Genomic DNA, 21,977 nt, shown 5'->3' on the forward strand with positions numbered 1-21,977 from the left:
GCAGTAACTAAATCATCCCTGTGTTACCAGCACTGCTTTGGTCCCAAATCCAGAACACAGCATATGTGCTACTATAAAGAAAATTAACTATCCCAGCCAAAACCAGTACAACACAGTTAATCTGTAAAAGCTGTGAAGGTATGGAATATATATAAAGAAGATAAAATTATTATGTAAGTCTTAGATAAAAATATTATTCCATTTATCATAATTAAATTTTGCATAATTTTGCACCGTGCATCCTCAACAGGTTATATATACTTTGCATATTCAGTTTCTGAACCCATTTTGGTTTTGAGATTGTAATAGTCTGGTAACCTCCATTTGAAGGGGTGGTAAATTCTAAATATTTCTGACTGCTGTAAATATTCGGCTAATTAATATTTGAATTGGCAGCTAGAGCTTTACTTTTCTTGGTGTACTTACAGAGTTTACTTTAATTAAGAGTAATTTAATGAGACAAGTCAGAGGTAGTAATTTTTTTAAAAAAAGCAAAAATAACACTGTGCTACTAGATTTCTAAGAAAGTGATATTTGCTGCTTACTTCGTTTTGTAATAAAGTAGTATCCCTAAATGTTTAAGGTGTACATATAGGCTCTGATTTCTCTTTTTTTATTTCACACGAGCTTACTCTACCATATGTGAGTAGCTCATAACCTGAAATGAAAGAATCTCTATTGTAATTATTATCTATTCAAATTACTATCATCTTCATTTTATGCCCTGCAGCTTTTCATAGACCATATAAAAAAATCATAAATCTTTAGTTTTTGATTTTTTTGAATCTGGGTGTGTTTTGTAAAGAAAAGATCTTGAAACTTACTTTTAACATGAGGGAGTTAATTTGAAAATGTGTGCATAAGTCTAAATTCATACTGAGGTCAGGAATTTTCAAAATTAATACAATACTTCAATTTGAATCCACCTTGTGGATGCCAAAGCAAACCCACTAAAAAGTGAATGACAGCTGCAATTAATCCTTACAATGCAGCAATGACACACATTAATTTTACTTCCAACAATGATCAGGTGACTTCAGGATACAAAGCTACAACAATAAGTAATGCACTTCCTGCCCCCTTTCTGGACCCATTGCTGTCTCCTTCACTGATGGAGGACTCAGAGCTGAGGCAGCTGGTGCTGGAAATCCTGCACAACCTCATCGATCGGCACGACAACAGAGCCAAGCTCAGAGGGATAAGGTAGTGCTTTTTATTTATTGGCCTACTTGAAATTCCAGTTCATTACCTGAATGACAAGTGCTGTTGATTTTTAAATGTTTTTGCTAATATGAATTATTGATGTCCTGTTTCGGTAAATGCACAATGCTCAGTGTCATTTATTGATGGCAAGTGTTTTACAGGTAAGCCTCAGTGCACAGTACCTTAAATGACCATTACAAATATCTGCTAGTTTAGCTGTGAAGACAGGGTATCTTATTTTATGTAGAGAAAAAAAAAATATGAGATCATCACAATTCTCTTTCTGGTTCTGCCTTTTCAACTGAAATTTGAATATCATTGTTAAGCATGGATATAATTAAAATGGGAATTGGGTCAGGATCTGTTTGAATACTTCCTATATTTCACATTCTCTTCCTTTTCAACTTTTTTTTTTTTTTGCTAAAACAACACATTTCTTTAATTTGTAGAATAATACCAGATGTTTCTGATCTAAAGATAAAACGAGACAAGATTTCAAGGCAAGATGTAAGCTTCATGAAAAAGGTAATAGAATGAAATATCACTTTTCTATATAGAAACAAGTTAAGGTAACTGAACCAGTTGTTTTACTTTTCTTCTACAGCTGTGGTTTTGCAACAAGTCACAAAGACCAGTTTCAAATTTTTGTAATAAAAACCCAGTGATTTCAGTTTTGAGGTGCTCTAGATACTTAAAAGATGATTCCATGCAATAAAATTTTAATTTATGTCTTCAGTTAAAACCCTTATATGCATGAAATTAGAATAGCATATGTCTAACCCATGTTTCTGAAAGACCTCCCTGTAGTTCTATCCCTGTTCAGCATTTAATTTTAGATCAGTAGTAGTTGTTTTTCACTTGTATGGCTTTTATTTTGCTGTATTTTTAGACAATTTTGTATTTAGGAATCTTTTTATGGCTGTGGTACAGAGACTTATGTTTTAGGTAAAGATGTCAAAGAAAGTTAACTTCGCAGGAAAAATCCATCTTGTTAAAAGATTGTTTTTACAGGACTTTGTACCAGATGACTTCTCAGTATGTTTGCTTCTAAGGAAAAACAGGTTTTTTAGATGATACTTCTTATGTGGAGTGAAATTACAGTAAACACCTTGTTTTTTATGTGGAAAAAATGCATAAAGCTATTGCTGTGCTCTGTCATTCCTGACTGGTTTATCTGTGTAGATATGTTTGTAAACAAAAAATATGAATTACTGAAGTAGGCAAAAAAATATGCAAATATTATGCAAACTAGAGTTGTGCAGCATTGAAGTAACATTGTAAGATAAATGTTCTTGCTAAGTTAGTCCAGTTAATATTATTTTCAGTACACGTTCAACTGGAAGAATACAAGTACAAAAAATTACTCCAACAATGGCCATTATTTAATAACGTATCTTAAAAAAAGTACACTGAATTTTAATTCATTAATTTAATGTCTGTGATTTAAAGCGACTTTGATAAGATGTATTTACTGATTTTGCTAGATGAAGGTTGTAGCTGTCAAGTTGAGTATTAGAATTGTTAATACTGATCTGAAACAATGGGCAGAAGAAGAAAAGGGATTCTTCACAGTTCAAGATCATAGAGGCTTCTAAAAAATGTATTAACCCTGGGCAATGAAGTCATTCCATGATAATCTGTGTGATACTGTTTCAGGTGCATAAGTGTAGTGTAACTCACTCAGTGTAGATGTGCATGTCAGCAGCCTGCTCTTCCCAAGTTCTTTGCATAATCAAAGGAGAGAGAAGAGGCGTCTCCAGAAGTCCATTAAGATCTGGATGACCATTTAGGCTTGCTTGATGTTATATGGGGATCCTGAGGCAATTGTGTGTCATACCCAAGTGGAATGGAACCAGACATAGCCACAAAACTCTTCACTTCAGACCACTTTCTCAGTTTATTTCTATCCTTTCTTTGACAGGAAATGTTTAACTTCTTGCATTTTCCAGACTTCTAGAAAGACACATATCAAGAAAATCCACATAATCATTTGTTTTCCTTTTTAAGTGCAATTCTTTATCAGTGGGATAAAAAATTTCATTACTTTTATTTTCCAAATATACTGGGTCTTTAAACAGCTAACTTTACTCTGCTTAGTTCATAGTAGCTTCTCGGCTTTGCTAATAGCTCCATTTCTCCCTTTTCTAAATACAATGTGTATTTGAACAATTATTTGATTTTAGAAGTAATGAAAAGACCAACAACATCTTCTTTATTTCTTAAGTAAATATGTCCTGTTTGAAAAAGAGAAGTTAAAAATAACTTTTGTTCGTCCTTCTAGAGCTCAATTAGTACTTCTAGAGACAGAGTTAGTCTTTAGATCTTGAAAATTAATTGTATCAGCTGAAACAGACTTTAACCCCACATACAGATTAAGAATGCTGGGGTGGTACTCAGTTGTGTCTTGCATGAAACACTCGCTGCTTATTCTGCATTTCTTGTGTTTGCATTTTTGTGATGAGATAATAGTTTCTTTACAGAGATTTGGTTAGACACAGTGTAATGAGGAGAAGAAAGTCACTTTTAATATGGAGAGTCTTTCATTAAATGGCTTAGGTTCTTCATTAGAGCTGCAGCATCCATACACACGTTGGTAAATGAGCCCTGCTCACATTCTGAAATACCTTCTAGCAGAATTTTTTCTTGGTTTGCTATTCAAGGAGAGTTGTTTAATGAACAAATTTGATGTCTTCACAAGGATAACACTTGAAGAGCATCAGTTACTTGAATGTTCATGAGAACATTTCAAGATTACTTTTTGGCTTCTTCTTTTCATAAATGGACAATTTTTTTACTTTTTATATTTCAACAGGAAATTAATTCCAACATCTGACACTGTGCAATAATCATGCAATTCTCTGTATCATCTTCCCTATCTGTACATTTCTGCAGAAAATACAACAGTGCTGTGTTTGTAAAGAAGCTGTTGTTAGAAACCTGTAGGTCTACTTGATTAATCATGTACTTGTTTGTGTATGTATGTGTACACATGTATTTTATCCTTATTTAATTTTTCTCTTTCTCTGTCTAAATTGATCTAACATCAAAGTTGGCCCCATTTGGAGTAGAGAGCTGGATTAGAAGACCTTCAAATATCCTTTGTAACCTAAGTTATTCTATTATTTAATACTCATTTTCCCTTTTATGTCTTTTATAGCATGGTCAGCAGTTGTACAGACACATCTATTTAGGCTGCAAAGAAGAAGACAATGTCCAGAAAAACTTTGAACTGCTGTTTACATCTCTAGCTCTTACCACAATTGAACTGGCCAATGAAGAAGTGGTTATTGACCTCATTCGATTAGCTATTGCCTTGCAGGTATGAGTCTGTGTTGGGTTCATTGACTGACAGTTTATATTTGTAATTGGAGATGTGAAGAACTTGGGGGTTTTGTACATTGATCTTCAAATTGGAAATCTCATTATTTGGTCCAAACTTGGCTGATCCACTAAGGAAGTGCACTTTGTACCTATCACTTACTTACAGGGAAGCTTCAGCTAATCAGTTTTGTGACAAACTTCTACTGCATGTGCTGTTCAGGAAAAACTGCAGATGTGGAAATGTGCTGGAACTTCTTAGAATCACTCATATTTATTGGCAGATTGACAAAGTATTGTTACAACCTCTGATCTTATGAGAGTGTTCTGTATAAAATGTATGGACTGTCCACACCCAGGATGAAGACTTTTGTATAATTGATTGGTTGGGAATAGTTATCAAACCAGGCTATTTAATCTTACCTTAGAGTAAAATTCTGTGAGTGTCTTAGCAGACTTTGTTCCTTAACATTTCCTTAATAGGATCAAACATTATCTCATACTTGCATACAGTCCCCAGGGAAACAGTATAACTTATTAAGTTTATCTGCATTGAAATAAAGCATTAAAAAAAAAAAAAAAAGTAGTGCTAACATGTGCCCTGGAAATTTGATGAAATCAGGCCCTGTATTCCCAATTCACTCTGTCATTAACCTTATTCCCAAATGTGCAGCTGCATTATGAAGCCTCTGAAATGCAGTGTGCATCCTTAATTTTAAAATCTGTCACTGAACCAAATCCTCACTTGATGGAAATGACACTAGGAGCTTTACTAGAGCAAAAATAATGTAATCTGAATAAACAGAGAAGTGCTAATATGCATTAAATAATTCCCTTTATTGCGCTGCATCTGTGACTCACACAGGTGATCTTTATTATCAAAACTGCCGTTTCTAATTTTCCTGAGGAAAATGTGGTCAACAGGTGGTAAGGGCAAGAGACTATCAGTCATTAACCCGTTCTTCCTTTCTGAGAAACAGAATTTTGAGTTGAGTAAATTTATTTCTCTTCATAATGATTGAATCTTTTAAGATCTCTAATTTCAGATAAATATATTCCTAATTCAGGAGTGAGCTAAAAGACTAGAATTTTAAGATGAGAGATATCAAATGCTAAATAATAGCAGATAAACATCATATCCAGTATTACCAATGATAATTTTGACTTCCATATGTTCAGGACAGCCTGTTAACTTTGGAAAACATAATGCTATATCCTCTATTTCAGGACATTGCCATCATCAATGAGGATAATCTGCCAATGTTTAATCGTTGTGGTGTCATGGCATTAGTTGCAGCCTACCTAAACTTCCTGAGTCAGATGATTGCAGTCCCTGCCTTTTGTCAGCATGTCAGCAAGGTAACATGATTGAATAATTCAAGTCAATTAGAACAGTACACATTCTACTGTAAAGTCAGAAAATAACTTGTGTCAATTGCTTGTGGTATTGATCTCCCATATTTGTGTCCACTGACATTGTTCTTGATCATCAGTCTCACATGGCACTTGCTGACTCTTAAATTATAAGCAGACTAGTCTTCTCTCAAGGTACAGCATTTTTATTTTGCTTATAGTACCATATGTAATGGGCCAAATCCCCATCTGGTATAAGACTTTACAGCCCCATTGTCTTTGGTAAAACAATATTGACATGCACAAAACCATGAAAACCAGATTTTTAGTCTAAAGGGTGAGAGCCACAGTCTCTTTCCCTGCTTAAAAGAAATCCTAAAGGTCTCGTTTATACAGAGGTAGGTGTTAGTGAAGGTTAGTTATTGAAGAAGACAACTATGGAACCAACTACTCCATTTGTACTATTTGACTTTGGGGTTTTTTTCAGGTCATTGAAACCAGAAGTGTGGAAGCATCTTATTTTCTACCAGAAACAATTTTCAAAGACAAATGCAAGTAAGTAGATAGAAAATGGGAATTAGTGGACAGTGAAGTCCCTATTTTGCTATTAAAAATCATACACTGTTGAAAAATGTTACATATGTGAAAAAAGTCAGAGGTTTTATAGTGTTCTAGGTAGGCAGAAGAAACCCAAGCATTAAAAGCATGTGCACTTGCAGGGGAAAAAAAAGTGTATTTCAGACTTTTTTACTGTAGTCAGAGGCATTGCACAATAGGATGCTCAGTGTTTTAACACAGCAAAATAAATTTTCACTGAATCACAGAATGGGTGAGGCTGGAAGGGATCTCTGGAGGTCATCTGGTCCAAGCCCCCTGCTTCAGCAGGGTCCCTAGAGCACACTGTGCACATCCAGATGGCTTTGGAATATCTCCAAGGATGGAGACTCCACAATCTCTCTGGCTAACTTGTGCCAGTGCTTGGTCACCTTTACACAAAAAAAGTGTGTTCAACCAGAACCTTCTGTGTGTCAGTTTGTGCCCATTGCCTATGGTTCTGTCACTAAGCAGCACTGAAAGGTGTCTGGCCTTTCCACCCTCCCTCCCTTAAGGGAGTTGTACATTGATAAGATCCACCTTCTTCTCTCCATGCTGAACTGTCCCAGCTCTCTCAGTCTTCACTGGAGAGATGCTGTAGTCCCTTTATCAGCCTTACTGGTCCTTTGGTGGGCTGTCTAAAGTTAACTCCACGTCCTGGTGAGCCCAGCTTCTGACTCAGCACTCCAGGTATTGCCTTACCAGAGCTGAGTGACGTGGAAGGATCTCCTCCCTGGACCTGCTGGCAGTGCTCCTGATGCAGCCCAGGATATCCACAGTCTTTTTTGCCGCAAGGGCACACTGCTGGAAAATGAAAAATACTACGATTAATTAATTAATCACTGTTACTATTAGTGTTACTGTTGCTGTGCAGGGTTGGGGGTTTTTTTTTGTTTTTGTTTGTTTGCTTGTTTGTTTGTTTTATTTAACAGAGATCATATTCTCTCAAGGTATAGAAGAATAGGTGAAGAACATATTTCAGATAAACAAGAAATGTAAAGTAATCTAAAATACTGCAGAGGTTTTCAATGGATGAATTTTAAGTGTATATTAATTCCTAAAAAATGGACCGAGCTTTATTTCCATCTAATCAGTACCATTGACCCTTCTTGGTTGCCCACAGACACTGGAAAAATATTTTCCTTAACCAACAAATATCTATTGGTAGACAATAACTTCAAATATATATTTTGACAGTCTTCCAAAATCCTTAGAGAAGGATGAAACAGAATTGTTTTTCCTGACGAACAAGATTGCAGAATCATTAGGAGGCAGTGGATACAGTGTGGAAAGATTGTCTGTTCCTTATGTGCCCCAGGTAACAGGTAAGTGGTGATTAGTAGCAACACCACTTAGTACCAGTTATTAAGAATGTTTTCCTAATGTGTTGTGTGCCAGTGAAATGTAATGTGACTGCTTGGCAACAAAACCTAATCAGATAAGTTTTGTCTTCTCAAGATGTATTTTTTCTCATTAGCTACTGTATTATTGCTAAGAATTTTCAGCTATTTGTCCTGTTAAATTTTTTATTTTCCCTAAAGAAAGCAAGTGAGACAGAAAAGCCTAGAACCCACTTTGACTCTTTTTAATGAAGTCTTTGCATTCAAAAGAATACCTGTGCTAACTTGAAAAGGAGGAAGGAATATACAAGTCAGCTTACTTTATCCTTTTCATGTAAACATTGGATAAAACATACTCCATCGTTTTGCCATATGGTCTTGTGCTGATTTATTTGCCTTAGTTAAATTCTCAATGAGCACATGCTAATTTAAGCAAGAATGGGATGTTTTCCTCCATCAGACACCTATGCAAGCTTACTGTCAGGTAACAGTGGAAATAAAGTATTGCCTGAGGAAGATTTGTAGGAGTTCGTGCTGCACAGGCTGTGTGAATAATGTGTGAAGGACTGTCTAGTATGGGACATTTGTATGCTTTTGGCTTTTAATGTATTTTCAACAGCCAATTGAGCAACTTACTGAAAAAAAAACTGATTGAAGAATTTGTTTTCTTAACCGTGCATGTTTTGTGGCTGTATAGAACTGACTGCTGTTGCAATAGACCTGGGGACACCCCAGCCCAAAGCATGATCTTTTTAAATTACCTAGCAGAAAAATGTGTTTTCTAGTTCACACATAGAAAGAGCCATAGCACATGCAGACAGTGAATGCCAGATGTGTTGCTTTTGCACTCTGATTCAGGGACATTGCTGCCTGCTCTTGAATACCTTTTTTGGCTAGTTGTTGTGGGAGGAATCAAGTTCTCCAGACAGCAGGTATGGTTTTAGCCCAAATGTGAGCAGGCACACAAGTGATATGTTCCAATACAGCCACAGTGTCTGTTTTCTGTTGCTTTCTTTTAAAAGAAAGTCTTCTTTTAAAAATGATAATGTTCCTGTACTTGTTTGTTCTGGCATCTGAAAAAAACAGTTAATGTTATATTTTAGTATTGGCAGAAGAGGTAGGCAGCAAGTGAGGAAATGTTACAGGCTTTGAGTGAATGAGAATGGGGTGAGGAAACAGCCTGGTTTGAAATTTATGTTAAGCCTCTTCTAGAAAACTCTGATATATTTGTACCCAAATGACCTTGCTAAGGTTTTCTTGTATACTTTGCTAAAAATGCATTCCTACACAGGAAGAGACGTAAGTTCTGACATCAAGATTCATTAAGTTTAGCTGCAAGTGTGTGATTAACTGCCTCTGCAGGTGATGAGAAATTGCCATATTTAATCCTAAATCATAGCATATATGAATGAGATGTGTTTGGGGGTTTTTGTAATATTTTTGTAAAGAGCAGCAACCAAAATTTGTTTCTTGACTGTTGCCATAGCTAGTTAAATTTATTAAGCTCAAATATTCATTAAATCTGTGGAATATTGAGCTTCCAAGGTTTTAATTTAACTAAATCAGGATCAAGTGAATATTTTGGAATTCCTAAGCTTTTCTTTTTTTACTGCATTGAAATGTTACATTTCTGCTATTAATATTAAAATGCTAGAATGTAGTGTTTCAAAAGAGACCATTAACCTAATTTAAAAATTATTCATTTTTTGTATATTCCTATGAATTCTAGAGTTGAACTCAAAGGCCAGTAAATATTTCATCCTAATTATTTCCGGTATTTCCAAATATCGGTGTCATAATGCTTAACAATGACTTATAGACATAATATTGTTATCCTGTCTTTGTTTTATGTCTTGATACTTAACAGTTTGAAGGACATTGATATCTGCAAATTTTTATACATTTTTATCTTTCTTACTCGGGGAAGGGAGAAAACTAATAATTTAAATGTCCTTTCAATCTTCTTTTTGTCTCTCTCTCTATATATACACATATATTTGATACAACTCTATTTCCATCAGGCAAAAAACCTCATAAATGCAAACACAAGTCAAAAGGTAAAAATGAGCTGTAGGTCAGCCTGCTCTCCTGCCTGTGGTGTGTCGCTGGATGTGCAGTCAAAAAATGCTTTTAGAAGGCCTAAAGACCTTTAGGCTAGAAATTGTGTTGTACTTAGTGGACTTAGTGTTTCCTTACGCTTTTTTTGTTTCTCTCCTTGACATGCCTGTAGCAATGCTGTGAGGTTTGCTGTTGTGTTTACTCATGATTTGGTACTTTACAATACGGTAGTTTCCTGTTTTGTTTTCCTGAGCAGGCAGTACAGCCAATTGGTATCATTTTTGTGATGGTACTAATTACCTCTTTGAGTGACATTGAAAAAATTTGTAGGAAGTGGGCAGAAGCTCCTAGTTGTTCAAAGAATGATGATTCATCATAGTCACTGGCCATTCAGGATAATGACTGCACAAAGACTGAAGTCCCTCACCCAGGAAAAGAGGGACCTTAAACATCATCTGGTTCCAACCCCCCTGCCACAGGCCAGAACACCTTCCACTAGACCAGGTTGCTCAAAGCCCTATCCAACCTGGCCTTGAACACTTCAGGGGTGGGACATCCACAGCTTCTCTGGTCAGTGTGTACCAGAGTCTCACCATCCTCACAGTAAAGAATTTCTCCTAATATCTAAAACCCTCTTTTAGTTTAAAGCCATTGCCCCTTGTCTTATTGCTAAATGCCCTTGTCAAAAATTATGGATCCTACTTGATCAGTGAGGTGACACAGAGCTGCTCCTATTGTCCCTGGGCAATGGGGCCAAGGCTTCTGGGGCAGCCTTGGCAGGGCAATGGGTGTTGGGGCTCTACCGCTGTCCTTGTGCGCCTGGGCTCCTTCATGTGTGTGGATGAACATTGTATCTTTTAAAATGGTAATTTTCACAGTTTCTTTACCCACTTAATATGTTGAATTAGAGACAAATGGACATTTTTCATAGGCAGGTACAGTGAGGCATCCATTACAAAAATGAATTCTATCCAAAGTAGTCCCTGAAGTGTATCTTCTGGTGTTTGTGTGTTGGTTACAGAGAGAACAGCAAGATGGCAGCAGAGATGTGGTTTTGTCAGGTGTTTTCTCTTAGGGACTGAGGTGCTTTCCTCAGATTTGGAATGTATAGGGTCATGTACCAGTGAGCTGTCAGGGATTTAAAATTCAGTAAATCCTTCAGAATGCCACTTCAAATGCTCAGGGTTTCTGAGAACCTGGCAAATATTAGTAGAATTCAGGTGTTTTTCACTAATCTTCTTTCATTGCCTCTTGATCTTAAAATGACATTTCATTTATTCGACTTCTGAAAGTTATTTCTTGATTTTTAAAAGCTGAGCCTGTTCAGCTCTGCTGGAATGAATTCTGTTTGTTCACGCTCGATATTTGCTCTGCAAGAGCACTTTGCTTTACTAGAAATGGTTTATACAAAGGTTGCAAAAGAGCCCCTTGTCATGGGGGATTTTCACAGTCCTTCTGCTTTCTTAGTATCAAGTGCCTGTAGGTACTTCTAACTGTGCAGTGCAAGTTGTCAAATAATAATAACCAGGTCCAAATGGCTTGATCTTGGCTAAAACCGAAAATGTGGCATTGCAATTCATGATTTTGTAAATGAGATACACAACAGTCAGGCCATTCAAGGCTCTGTTTGGGAGAGGATCCTCACAAGTCTTAAAATGTATTTTTAATGTTTATTAAAATCTTACATGAATATATTAAATGTCAAAAATGAGAACACTATTGGTGTATTGTCTCAGGACTGCAGTCACAGAAGGAAATTCCATCAACTGATGAATCATTTGATCATAATCTCTATATGCATTAATTAAATGGTTGTGATTTGAGTATCAGCACAGTTGGTCTTTTTCTGACAACTTTTTAGGCCAGCTGGACCTGCTGAAATATTTGTAAGAAGTGAGAAATTGAGAGAATTTTTTTCACCCAGTAGATTTTTAGACTCGCTGAATATGGTAGTTGTAGCAACAAGAATAAGGAAGGATTGTTGTTCATTTCCATTCAGAAATCTTTGTTTCTTCTGTCAGTGAATGATCTTCAATGAAGCCCTTTTCTGTTTCAGAATGTCCTAAACTTAAAACTTTAAGATTTCAATTTCACAAGCAAAAAAAATAAGTTCAGGCTTTTATAAAGGATTTTACAGCTATGTGTCATCATGTGCTATGTTATTTATTTTGCTTTTGAATAAGACCTCATCTCAGTTTTTAAAATTCTGGACTTTCAAGGGAAAGTTGAAAAGATCTGGAATGAGAGGGTGAAGGAACTATAAAAAGGTTGTTCTCCTTCATATTTAATAATTTAGAGCAATAACTGGTCATTTTTCACAACACTTCAAATGATAAAATAGACGATCTTGGGTTAAACAGGCATATGGAAACAAATCTGCATCTGATGGGTAGAAATTTGACTGATCATGTTTCAAGTGTGTTATGCAAAAACTGAGATAATTTGTTTTTGTGCTAGATGAGGACAGACTCTCCAGGAGGAAGAGTCTTGTGGACACACTGTCTATTCAGGTGGATATTCTGTCTGGCACCAGCACAGAGGATAAGGTATGAAAATCAGAGATTATTTTAAAACAGTATCGTGAGTGGAGTTTTCCCAGGAAGTTAAAAATCTGAGTATTCTAGCAATGTTTAATACTTTGGGGGGTTGGATTTTTCAAGTTGAGTGTTTGCAGAAATGTGTTGTCAAAGATACTGTGCTAATCTTATTCATTAAAGAGTATTTTTTCACTATAGTTTTTACAGATAGTACTGCAGAATATGGGGTAGCAAAACATATATTTACATGCCAAACAACTGGTATTTTATACGTAAATATTCTCAAATGGTTTCTTTGCCTTTTGAGGGATACAGTAAATTTCAGCATCTGCACCCTTGTATCATTTGAAGTAGTTGAGAGATTTGTTTGTCAGCCTAGGGCTATGAGATAGAAGCCTAGAGAGATAGTGGGAGACCTGCTGTCTCTGAGTAGGACAGGTAAAGACTAGGCAGGCTACATGCCCCAGTGTCACTGCTGCCCTGCAGAAGAGTTTAGCATGCAGCACTTAAAAGTCATGGGAAGGATAAAGTAGCAACAAATAGTTTGTATGTAGGGTACAGGAGCTGATGCTAATTATCCCTTAGGAAGACTGCATTATAATTAAAATAATCCCACATCGTTTGACACTTCATTTGAAGTATTTCTTAAAATAAATTTCTACTTCTACTGAATCTTTTCCGAGGTTCTGCTGATTTTTATTAACCAGATTTCTGCTGGCTGCAATGCAGATTAGCTGTTGAAACTGAGGTGTTTGTACCTCAAATGAGGTACAGATGATTCCTACTTTTGGCATCTTCAAGCAGAAACTGCCTAGAGACATGAAGCAAAATGTGTGGACTGAGTCAAGCTGAATGTTAGTTAAAAATTCAGTATTAAGCTATTGCAAAGGAGCAAGCTCCAGTTTAGACAGAAGTGATATGTTTTACATTATTATTATTATTATTAATATTGCTATTACTCCTTTCTGCTTTGTGGTGACAATATCTCAGATGATCTTTTGTGTTCACTTCTTGCTTTTGTGCTTTAGCAAGGATACAGATAAAAGTTCAGGAGAAAGAATAACAAAGGTGTTTGAAAAATAAGTGAGACAGGCAGATCTCTAGCTTTCTGAAGCAAGTAAATGCTCTTCATAGGATTGGGGCTGTTTGACATTCATATTCTTTTTTAAAATTATGCATTATATGTGGTGATGTGTGACTGAACAACTCTCTTGAAAGTAGAATTAAATGAGAGAAGGTTCCATTTCAGATTTCAAGTTATGCTGATGTTATGTCAGGCATTGATACATAGACCTTTTTGAAGTGGATATAGTGGCTGTAGATAAATCAAAACCTGGGTTCTCAGTTTCATGTGGTCTTAATGTGGTCCAGTGTCTTGGGTAATGAATTACTTTTTATCTCTTAAAGCCAAGAATTTTATTAATCAGAAACACAGGAACAAAGTATTCCTCCTTGACTTGCTTTATGAGGTTTTTTAGAAGTCAAAGGAGAAAACAATATTTTCCAGTTAGCTTACTGCACCTTCATACCTATATATGAATTCTGGTTTTCTTGCTGTGTAGATTAGTAAGTATAACAATCCATAACAGTCAGCAGAATTAAACTGGAAAAAAAGAAAAAAAAAGCATAAAGTTTATGACTGGGAGGATTACCTACTTAATGGAAGTTTTAGGATTAATGATGTATCATTTCTGCACTGAGGTAGAAGACTGTTTATCCATAAAATAGTTGGTATTTTATACATTACAAATGCAATTCTTCTGTCAGTGGACTCAAAGTTTTTTCTGGTGCCAAGTCTGTTAGTGAATCCTGTTCAGGAAGATGGGCTATTCCACAGTTAGCTCCATTTATAACAAGTAAAAGCACTTGTAAAAGTAGATAGTGCTTCTGTGATATTAATAACCAAGTATAATGCTGGGTAATATCAGCAGCTACTGTGGATGTTAACCAGAACTAAGAAAGGCTACCATAAACACGTATTATTTACCAAACATGAATTGTATAAAAGGGGATTATTTAGAACCTGGATGCTCTTGATCTATAGCCATATCCACAAATATTGGACAATAAAGGTGTTTCACTGTTTATTTATTAGTCTTTTATTTATTCAGAGGTAGAGAATGTGTGCTTATACATTAAAAGCTGTTAGAAAAGTATAATTTACAGATGCAGCTCATGCAATAACACTCATGTAAAAAGGAAACAGCTACTTCTGCTGGCTTTTCCCTTAACAGTAGCTCAAGACAATGAATCAAAAAATTGAAAGAATTCAGAGTCTTCTGATTAGGATGAAGGAATTTTTTGCCACCTTTACAAATCTCTTCTTTTAAATCTTATTAGACCATTCTAAACAATTAGCGTTTATCTGGAAAAATAAAAGTGCTGCCTGTTTACATATTGGAAAGATTTAGGTGGGTAAGTTCAAGCCAAGAAACCATGTTACGTTCAGGTGAACACTGTTCTGCCATCTAAACATTCTACCCTAGTACCATGACAGTGGTTTTACTGTAAGTGTATTTACTGGTATAGAAACTAGGTCTAAAACTGATTGAAGCACTTTGGTAATCTTGCAGCACCAGGCAATTCCTGGTGAAGTACATCTGCAGCAGCAAATGGATATTCATATCATTAGGTGAACAGATTTTCTCAGTGCATCAGAGATAGCTTGTCATGAAGAGCCTTTTAACTCCAGTGTTTATCATGTAAGCACCAAATTATCTGGAGTCATAATAGTACAAAGTTAGCCTAAAGCAGTAACCATTTTCCATTCTGCACTCCACTGTCATCTCTTATTTTAGCATCACATTGCTGGTAACTCAGTCTCAGCAAGCAGTTGATGTTATTGGCAACAGTTGTCTAAGGACCAGTACTGAGATTTTACAGTGCAGAGACACTACAGCTTATTCCTGACCTAAAGGGGTGTTCTGCCAAAATTCAAATCCATTTGTAAAGTATTGTTGCCATAAAGCATCTTGATTAGAATTACGAAAGTTTTCCTTTATCTCACTGGATAAAAATTTCCTCACTAATTTCAGTGGCTTAAAAATGTGAATTAGTGATTTCTTGCCTGTAACAGAAAGTCCAAATAAAGTTGTTACAGATTTGTGAGGCAGAAAAGTTCTGGCTGTTTCGGCCATCAGTGTTTGTCACATTCCTTATTTTTTAGAAGCTTATATATTATATGTGATGATTAAGGAGTTTTGTTTCTTTGTGCTTAGGTTGATAATACTGAAGAAATCACCTTTGAATCTTTGAAGAAAGCCATTGGTAAGATTTATTGTAGTTGTGTTTGTGCAGCATAGTTCATGATTAGTGTGGAATTGCTGAAGAAAAAGAAGGGGCCAGAATAACATAAAATATTACTTTTGTTTCTTTACAGCTACTAAATTTATTTTAAACTCCACTTATTTATTTCTAAATCTCTGAAATTACATCTTGATAATGTCAGTGAATTAATTTTCTGAAGTTAATGGGACTGAATGAAAAGCATTTTGAAATGCCTGTTATCTATTACATTTGTCTTATAAACCAAGCTATAAATGTGAGATATTCAAGTTACATTGAGTGATTACTTACGAAGTAACCTGAGTATTTTTATGGATTAAGATTTTCAGGTCTTCAATTAATTCAAAAAATAGGTTGTAAATCACATATCGTGGACTTTAAAATCACTCAGGTTTTTTAAAGGAGCATGTTTCTGACAGGTGACCTGGCTATGAGAAAACAGAATTACCCAGATACTTTATTTCATATTACTATGACTAATAGTTAATTAATGCTGTCCAGTCCACCAAAATCCTGTATAAAATATGGATTAAACACTGATGTTTTAAACAGTAGACACATTCTAAACAATAATTTGTTAGATTTGTTAAATTAATCTGACAGTCTTCCAAGTGTGCCTAATCCCTGAGGTACTTAAATTCATTAGATGCTGGAAAGTTCCAGCTGCTTGTAGGTTCAGTCAGCCTATGGAGGTTGAACTGGCTTTTCCCAAATTCTGATAGAAAGCTCTGCCCACCTGAGACCATGCTGCTGGGAGGGCGGAAATTCCTTGTTTTCTCCTGAAGCTGAACCTATGTGCAGTAAGTGAAAAGTGCAGGCAATAAAACAAAAGAGAGCCTCGATGTACATAATTAAAGATATAGAAAGGGGCAAAATTGGGTCCTCAAACCTATCTCCCTGAAATTTTATCAGCATTTTGCTTTAGGAGCAATGCCAGATGACAACTCACTTGAGAATGTTTGCATCACTTCAAGCACAATCCTTGTTCATTTCTGCGGTGCACATTTGATACACTTGATAAGCAAAGATTGCCACTTGTTTGTTTTTTTTTTATTATTTTTTTAAGAAAACAATGGACTTGAAGAACAGGAAAAGGAAAAAAGGCGTCTTGTGATTGAAAAGTTCCAAAAAGCACCGTTTGAAGAAATTGCAGCTCAGTGTGAAACCAAAGTGAGTTTCTGCAAAATGTTATAGATCACTGAAGGTACCAGTGTAGGCATTAGTGGACATGTGCTGACTGAAGGTGATTTAAGTTGTTGTGCCGCTGCTGCTGTTACTTCTTTAGAAATTCAGGGGTTTTTTTTGTCTGCACTGTTATCAATATTGGGAGATTCCAGTAATTTAAAGTGTGATTTTGATTGTTCCTAAAGCATTTGGAAAGGAGTGGATATCTTGTGCATTCTTCACCTTACTCTTTTCTTTGCTATCTTTGAAATCCAGGTTCACAGTCCATTCAATTTCATTCTGGGATAACTGGAGCAATATTTAATCCATTATATATTTTGAGTAACTAAATGTATTTCAGATCTGTTAAACTCATGTCTGCAACAGCAGAATTTACTATATAATTCCTGGCACTCCAGGACAGGCTTACTCAGTCTCAAATGCAGCTTTAAGGTTCAGAATCCTTGCAGCAGTGAGAAAAGAAATTGAGAAGAAATGTGGACTAGATTTGCATGTGGCAATGTGGAACTTACTTGAATGTGGCCTGGCACATTGTAGCTCAGTTCAATATCTAGGAGTTAATAATTCTATTTTTTTTTTCCTAGGCAAACTTGCTTCATGATAGACTGACACAGATACTGGAACTCACCATCCGGTAAGGCTTTATGCAAGAAGAATATCATGACTGAAAAATGATTTATAAAGCAATTGTGGCTATTTTCAGATGGTTATGTCATAGTGTTCTCAAACACATGTAATAAGGAGAAAATAGTTGCCTTAACTGAATTCTGTGGTTTAACCCTGATAGGTATTTCAGCACCACATAGCCACTGACTTAACCCTCCTCAGTGGGATGAGGAAGAGAATTGGAAGGGTAAAAATGAGAAAACCTATGGGTTAAGATAAGAACAGTTTAATAGGTAAGGTAAAAATCACACATGCTAGCAAAGCAAAATAAGAAATTTGTTCACTTCCTGTGGGCAGGCAGGTGTTCAGCCATCTCCAGGAAAGCAAAGCTCTTTGGGAAGGCAAATTCCATCACTCTGAATGTCCCTTCTTTCCTACTTCTTTCCCTAAAGCTGTTACTGGTGAGCATGATGCCATATGATATGGGATACCCCATGGGTCAGCTGGGGTCAGCTGTCCATATGTCCCCTCCCAACTTCTTGCCCATCTGCAGCCTACACAATGGCACAGCAATGTGAGGAGCAGAAAGGCCCTTGACTCTGTAAGCTCTGCTGAGCGCTAACAAGGCGTCTCTGTGTTATCAACACTGTTTCCAGCACAAGTCCAAAAACACAGCTACTATAAAAAAAAATTAACTGCATCCCAGCCAGCTAAAATCAGGACACTGAAAAAGAGTACTTTTCATCACTTTGATTTTCTTACTATTTGGAATCTTTCTGATAGTGGAGAATATCCAGAAGCCATGTCATCATATCCTACAGTATCTCTGTGTCTATCAGTAGTATTGCAGGGTGCTGTTGTTTTTCCATTGCTGCATCTGGTTGAGAAAGTAATTAGATATTGAGCACCCAGAGTAGTACATGGTGTTGTTGTAGAGAGTGGTGCACATCATTATGCAAGATAAATAATATTTATTAGCAGAAAGATGCATTTAGATGGTTCTGTAACCTCAGTGAAATTGATGTTATAGACAAGAATATGAAAATCCTCATTAGAATTTTAGGATAAAATGCTGTTGGTATTTTATTATTTTGTGGTATATTGTTGGTATATATAATGGGGGGGGTAGTTTACTCTTGTTTCTCAGCTGTTAGTGTGTAAAGTTACAAAAAGCAATCCATATAACTATAAATTCTGTATATTGGTTGTGCTTCTCACACAGTCCTCCGCCTAGCCCCTCAGGAACGATGACCATTACTGCTGGACATGCTCATTACCATTCTGTTCCAGTCTATGAGATGAAGTTTCCAGATCTTTGTGTGTATTAAGTGTCTTCTGAAGTCTGCTGGACGTTATTTAGAGTAGAGTACAATAGAAAGAACAAGATGAGTTTTCAAATCTTATTGTTTATTGTATCTTAAGTTTAATATAATGATGGACATGAGCCAAATACAGATTACTGTAGCCAAATTCATGAAACTGTTTTGAATTGTTTTATTCTGTAATATATTTTAAATTAGGTTTTTCATAGATCATGTTTCTTCATTTTCATATTTGAGTACATGTAAAAGTCGGATTTTAAACTTGTCTTGCCATATAGGTAAATATTTCAGTTACTCTAGGAATTTGTATTGCTTCAAATTCCTTTAATTTGAGAGATTGTAACTGAAAAACCTATTAAAGCTTTTTTGTTATTGTTGTTTTGGGTTTTTTTTTGTTTTTTTGACTGGTTGATTTGTTGTTTGGTTGTTTGTTTTTTTTTACTCCTCTCCACCTGAATTCTGTGTCAACCTAGAATGCTTTTGGCTTGCTTCATCTCATTCAATGTAACCAGTGGAGCACTACCTGAGCTCCCTCTTGTTCATGCTGTCATAGCTACTCAACTTGTTTGGTTTGGAATATATGGAAAAAAAAACAATACCTTACATGTGTTCAAATACAGTGAATGAATTAATGGACACTTGTTAAGTATTTTTGATGCATCACATAACATGCTTTTTAGATAGATACACCCAGTATATGTCCTGTGTTTCTTGCTAAAAGTTAAAATTTAAGCTTTGCATAAGAGAGGAGAAACCTCCTCTTGAAGCACAGAATTGTGCAATATATTTCATGTCTTAAAATATATGGTTTACAGACTGTACTTTTGAAAACACTGTAGTATTTTACTGTCTGCTTTAGTATAAATACAGGAGAGATATATTTAGTATAGCAGAAAATAAACTGAGGGCATTTTAAATCATAAATATTGAAATTATATTCTATGAGACATTTCTCTAGTTTATAATAGCTTTTTAGTGATATTTTAGAAATTGAAAGAAAACTCAATTAAGCCATTTAAAGATCAAGAATTTATTACATATATTTTCAAGCAAAAGCATTTTTAGAGATGCATCTCTGTGTTTGTTTTTGTTTCATTTCTCAAACCTATAAGGTAACTTTCATAGGTTTATGTATCTGAGCATATACTATTCAAATGTAAATAAAGTAAAACTGATTGAGTAAATCATGGACATTTGATGATAATTGTCAAGACTGTCTTTATGACTCACTAAATTCTGCATGCAAAACAAGAAAAACAGCATTCCTTGATGCCATGAATAGTAACTTTGAAGTCCCTTAATCTCTGAATCTGACTGGGGCAGCACAAACACGAATGAATGCTCTCAAATGTCTATAATAAATGTAGACATTTAATTGAGTGGTTTGGATGAACAGTGAACATGAACAAAGTAACCTAACTTCAGTTAGCCCTGCTTTGACCAGGAGCTTGGTTTAGGTGACTTTCAGAAGTCCCAGCTTAAATTAATCTTTGATTGCATAACTCAGGATCCGAAGGGTTATTAGCCCTGCTAATTTGTTGATTGTTAGGAGCATTTGCAAACCCACTGTGAAAAAGATTTTAAGTTTTTTGAACTCTAGCCCAGTATCCTACTGGAGTACATTTAAAAGCCTCATGTGGCATTACATCAGAGAAATATCAGCTACTTAAACCTATGAGATGACATGCTGAAACTTTCAGAAGGCATTCACAAAGCTCAAAAGGTAATTGAGACCTTCTTTTCAGTTTAACAGTGCAATCACAGCTGTTAGTGGATGACGAAACAGCCCCTTATCTACAGCATTCCGTTGTGATTTTTACTGCTGCGGCGTATCAGCCTGATCAGACCACAGTCTACACATAAATAGGACTCTAGCTTTTAGTTTTCACTTTTTTTGTCTTTTGCTTTTTTTTTAAGGTAAGACTAATAGTTTTTTGGCCTATATAAAGAGTGTAATTTTTTAAAAAAGTAAGCCCAATATAGGGATACAATGTAAAACACTTACCCACTCTGTCATTTTTTAAGAATATCACTTGGCACTTTTGTACAAAAAGAAAATAAGGAGTCTAACTAATAAAGAATGTACTTCTGTTTGCACTTGTGCAGTATGGAGACTGTGCTGTAAATACAGGATTGTTTCTGTGATTGAATTCTGTTGCATGAATGCTGCATGTGAAAAAACTAGATTCAGCATTTCATTTTCTGTTCTGTTGATGAAATATTTTTCCTTTATGGTGATGGTAGGTTTCCATGTTTCCAATGTTCAGTGAGTTGTTTGGGAAATGCAGGTGTTGTGCAGGTGTAGTGCAGGGGGTGAAGAGCTTGTAACACTCTGAATGTTCATGTGATATTTCATTTCTTCCTTTATGGAAATTCAGAGAGTCTGTAAGTTGACAATTGGTTCGCTCTGGCCTTCTAGATGTGGGAGATTGGAGTGACTGTAAAATGTATTGTTTTGGTTGCTGTTATATGAAGTAACGAATGAAACCAAAAGAATTAAGAATGCTGTTTGTTGTACAAAGCAGCTTTGTTTCACTTATCTCTTTATGTTCTTCAGACAAGCTGCAGAACTTAAAAGCTCCTTATGCAAATACTGGCCCTGTGTTATCTGCAACACACTGAGCACTGTCATAATGGTTATAATTGGTACCCAGTTTAAATGTATTCCAGCTATTGCTTGGAGTTCTTTCCTATTATGTCATTTTGGAAAAAATACAGCTTTTGCTAGTGGGTCACTTTAAGATAAATTAAATCCATGGTAATTTTAAAAAGTAGAAATAGCCTATTGTCCAAAATCAGAGTAGGGCTAATTATGTTGTTCCAATGGTCGTATATTCTGTACTGTATGTAATGAACCAGTTTCAATAAATGTAAGAACACTGTGCAATCTATATTTAAGCAATAAAATAAACCAGAATTTAAAATCAATCGTTTCTAAGGTTTCAGTTAATTTTTATTGCTCACAAGTAAGATGTCAATTACTAATTTTTTAGCATTTAAAATAGCCCTCAGTTTACACACCCATTTTGTTTTGCAGATATTACAGCATTGCATCGTTATTAAACTACTGCATTTATTTGCTATTAAACCTGGACTGGCTTGAGTGGTGTGGCTGTGACAATCTCATGAGGTTCAACAAGGCCTGCAAGGTCCTGCACCTGGGTCAGGACAATCCC

General features: G+C 35.6%; 1 protein-coding gene across 13 annotated transcripts in view; it reads left to right on the forward strand.

The window, feature by feature from the left end:
* Positions 1-21,729, forward strand: part of EFR3A (EFR3 homolog A) — a 76,066-nt gene extending 54,337 nt beyond the window's left edge. For 11 of the 13 annotated variants that reach the window (XM_085053592.1, XM_085053593.1, XM_085053598.1 and 8 more), the window contains 11 exons: positions 1,031-1,203; positions 1,653-1,728; positions 4,361-4,522; positions 5,749-5,880; positions 6,362-6,429; positions 7,666-7,793; positions 12,324-12,412; positions 15,622-15,670; positions 16,755-16,858; positions 17,458-17,507; positions 20,547-21,729. In XM_085053592.1, coding sequence (XP_084909718.1) covers positions 1,031-1,203; positions 1,653-1,728; positions 4,361-4,522; positions 5,749-5,880; positions 6,362-6,429; positions 7,666-7,793; positions 12,324-12,412; positions 15,622-15,670; positions 16,755-16,858; positions 17,458-17,507; positions 20,547-20,664 — 1,149 coding nt within the window. In that variant the 3' untranslated portion in view covers positions 20,665-21,729. Of the gene's footprint in view, positions 1-1,030; positions 1,204-1,652; positions 1,729-4,360; positions 4,523-5,748; positions 5,881-6,361; positions 6,430-7,665; positions 7,794-12,323; positions 12,413-15,621; positions 15,671-16,754; positions 16,859-17,457; positions 17,508-18,701 lie in introns of all 13 variants that reach the window. The other 2 variants (XM_085053591.1, XM_085053590.1) reach the window with 2 other exon arrangements.
* The last annotated feature ends 248 nt before the right edge of the window (positions 21,730-21,977 follow it).

This window comes from Lichenostomus cassidix, chromosome 2 (genome assembly GCF_008360975.1).
Source record: "Lichenostomus cassidix isolate B80296 chromosome 2, HeHo_3.0, whole genome shotgun sequence".
In the NCBI taxonomy this organism is placed as follows: Eukaryota; Metazoa; Chordata; class Aves; order Passeriformes; family Meliphagidae; genus Lichenostomus; species Lichenostomus cassidix.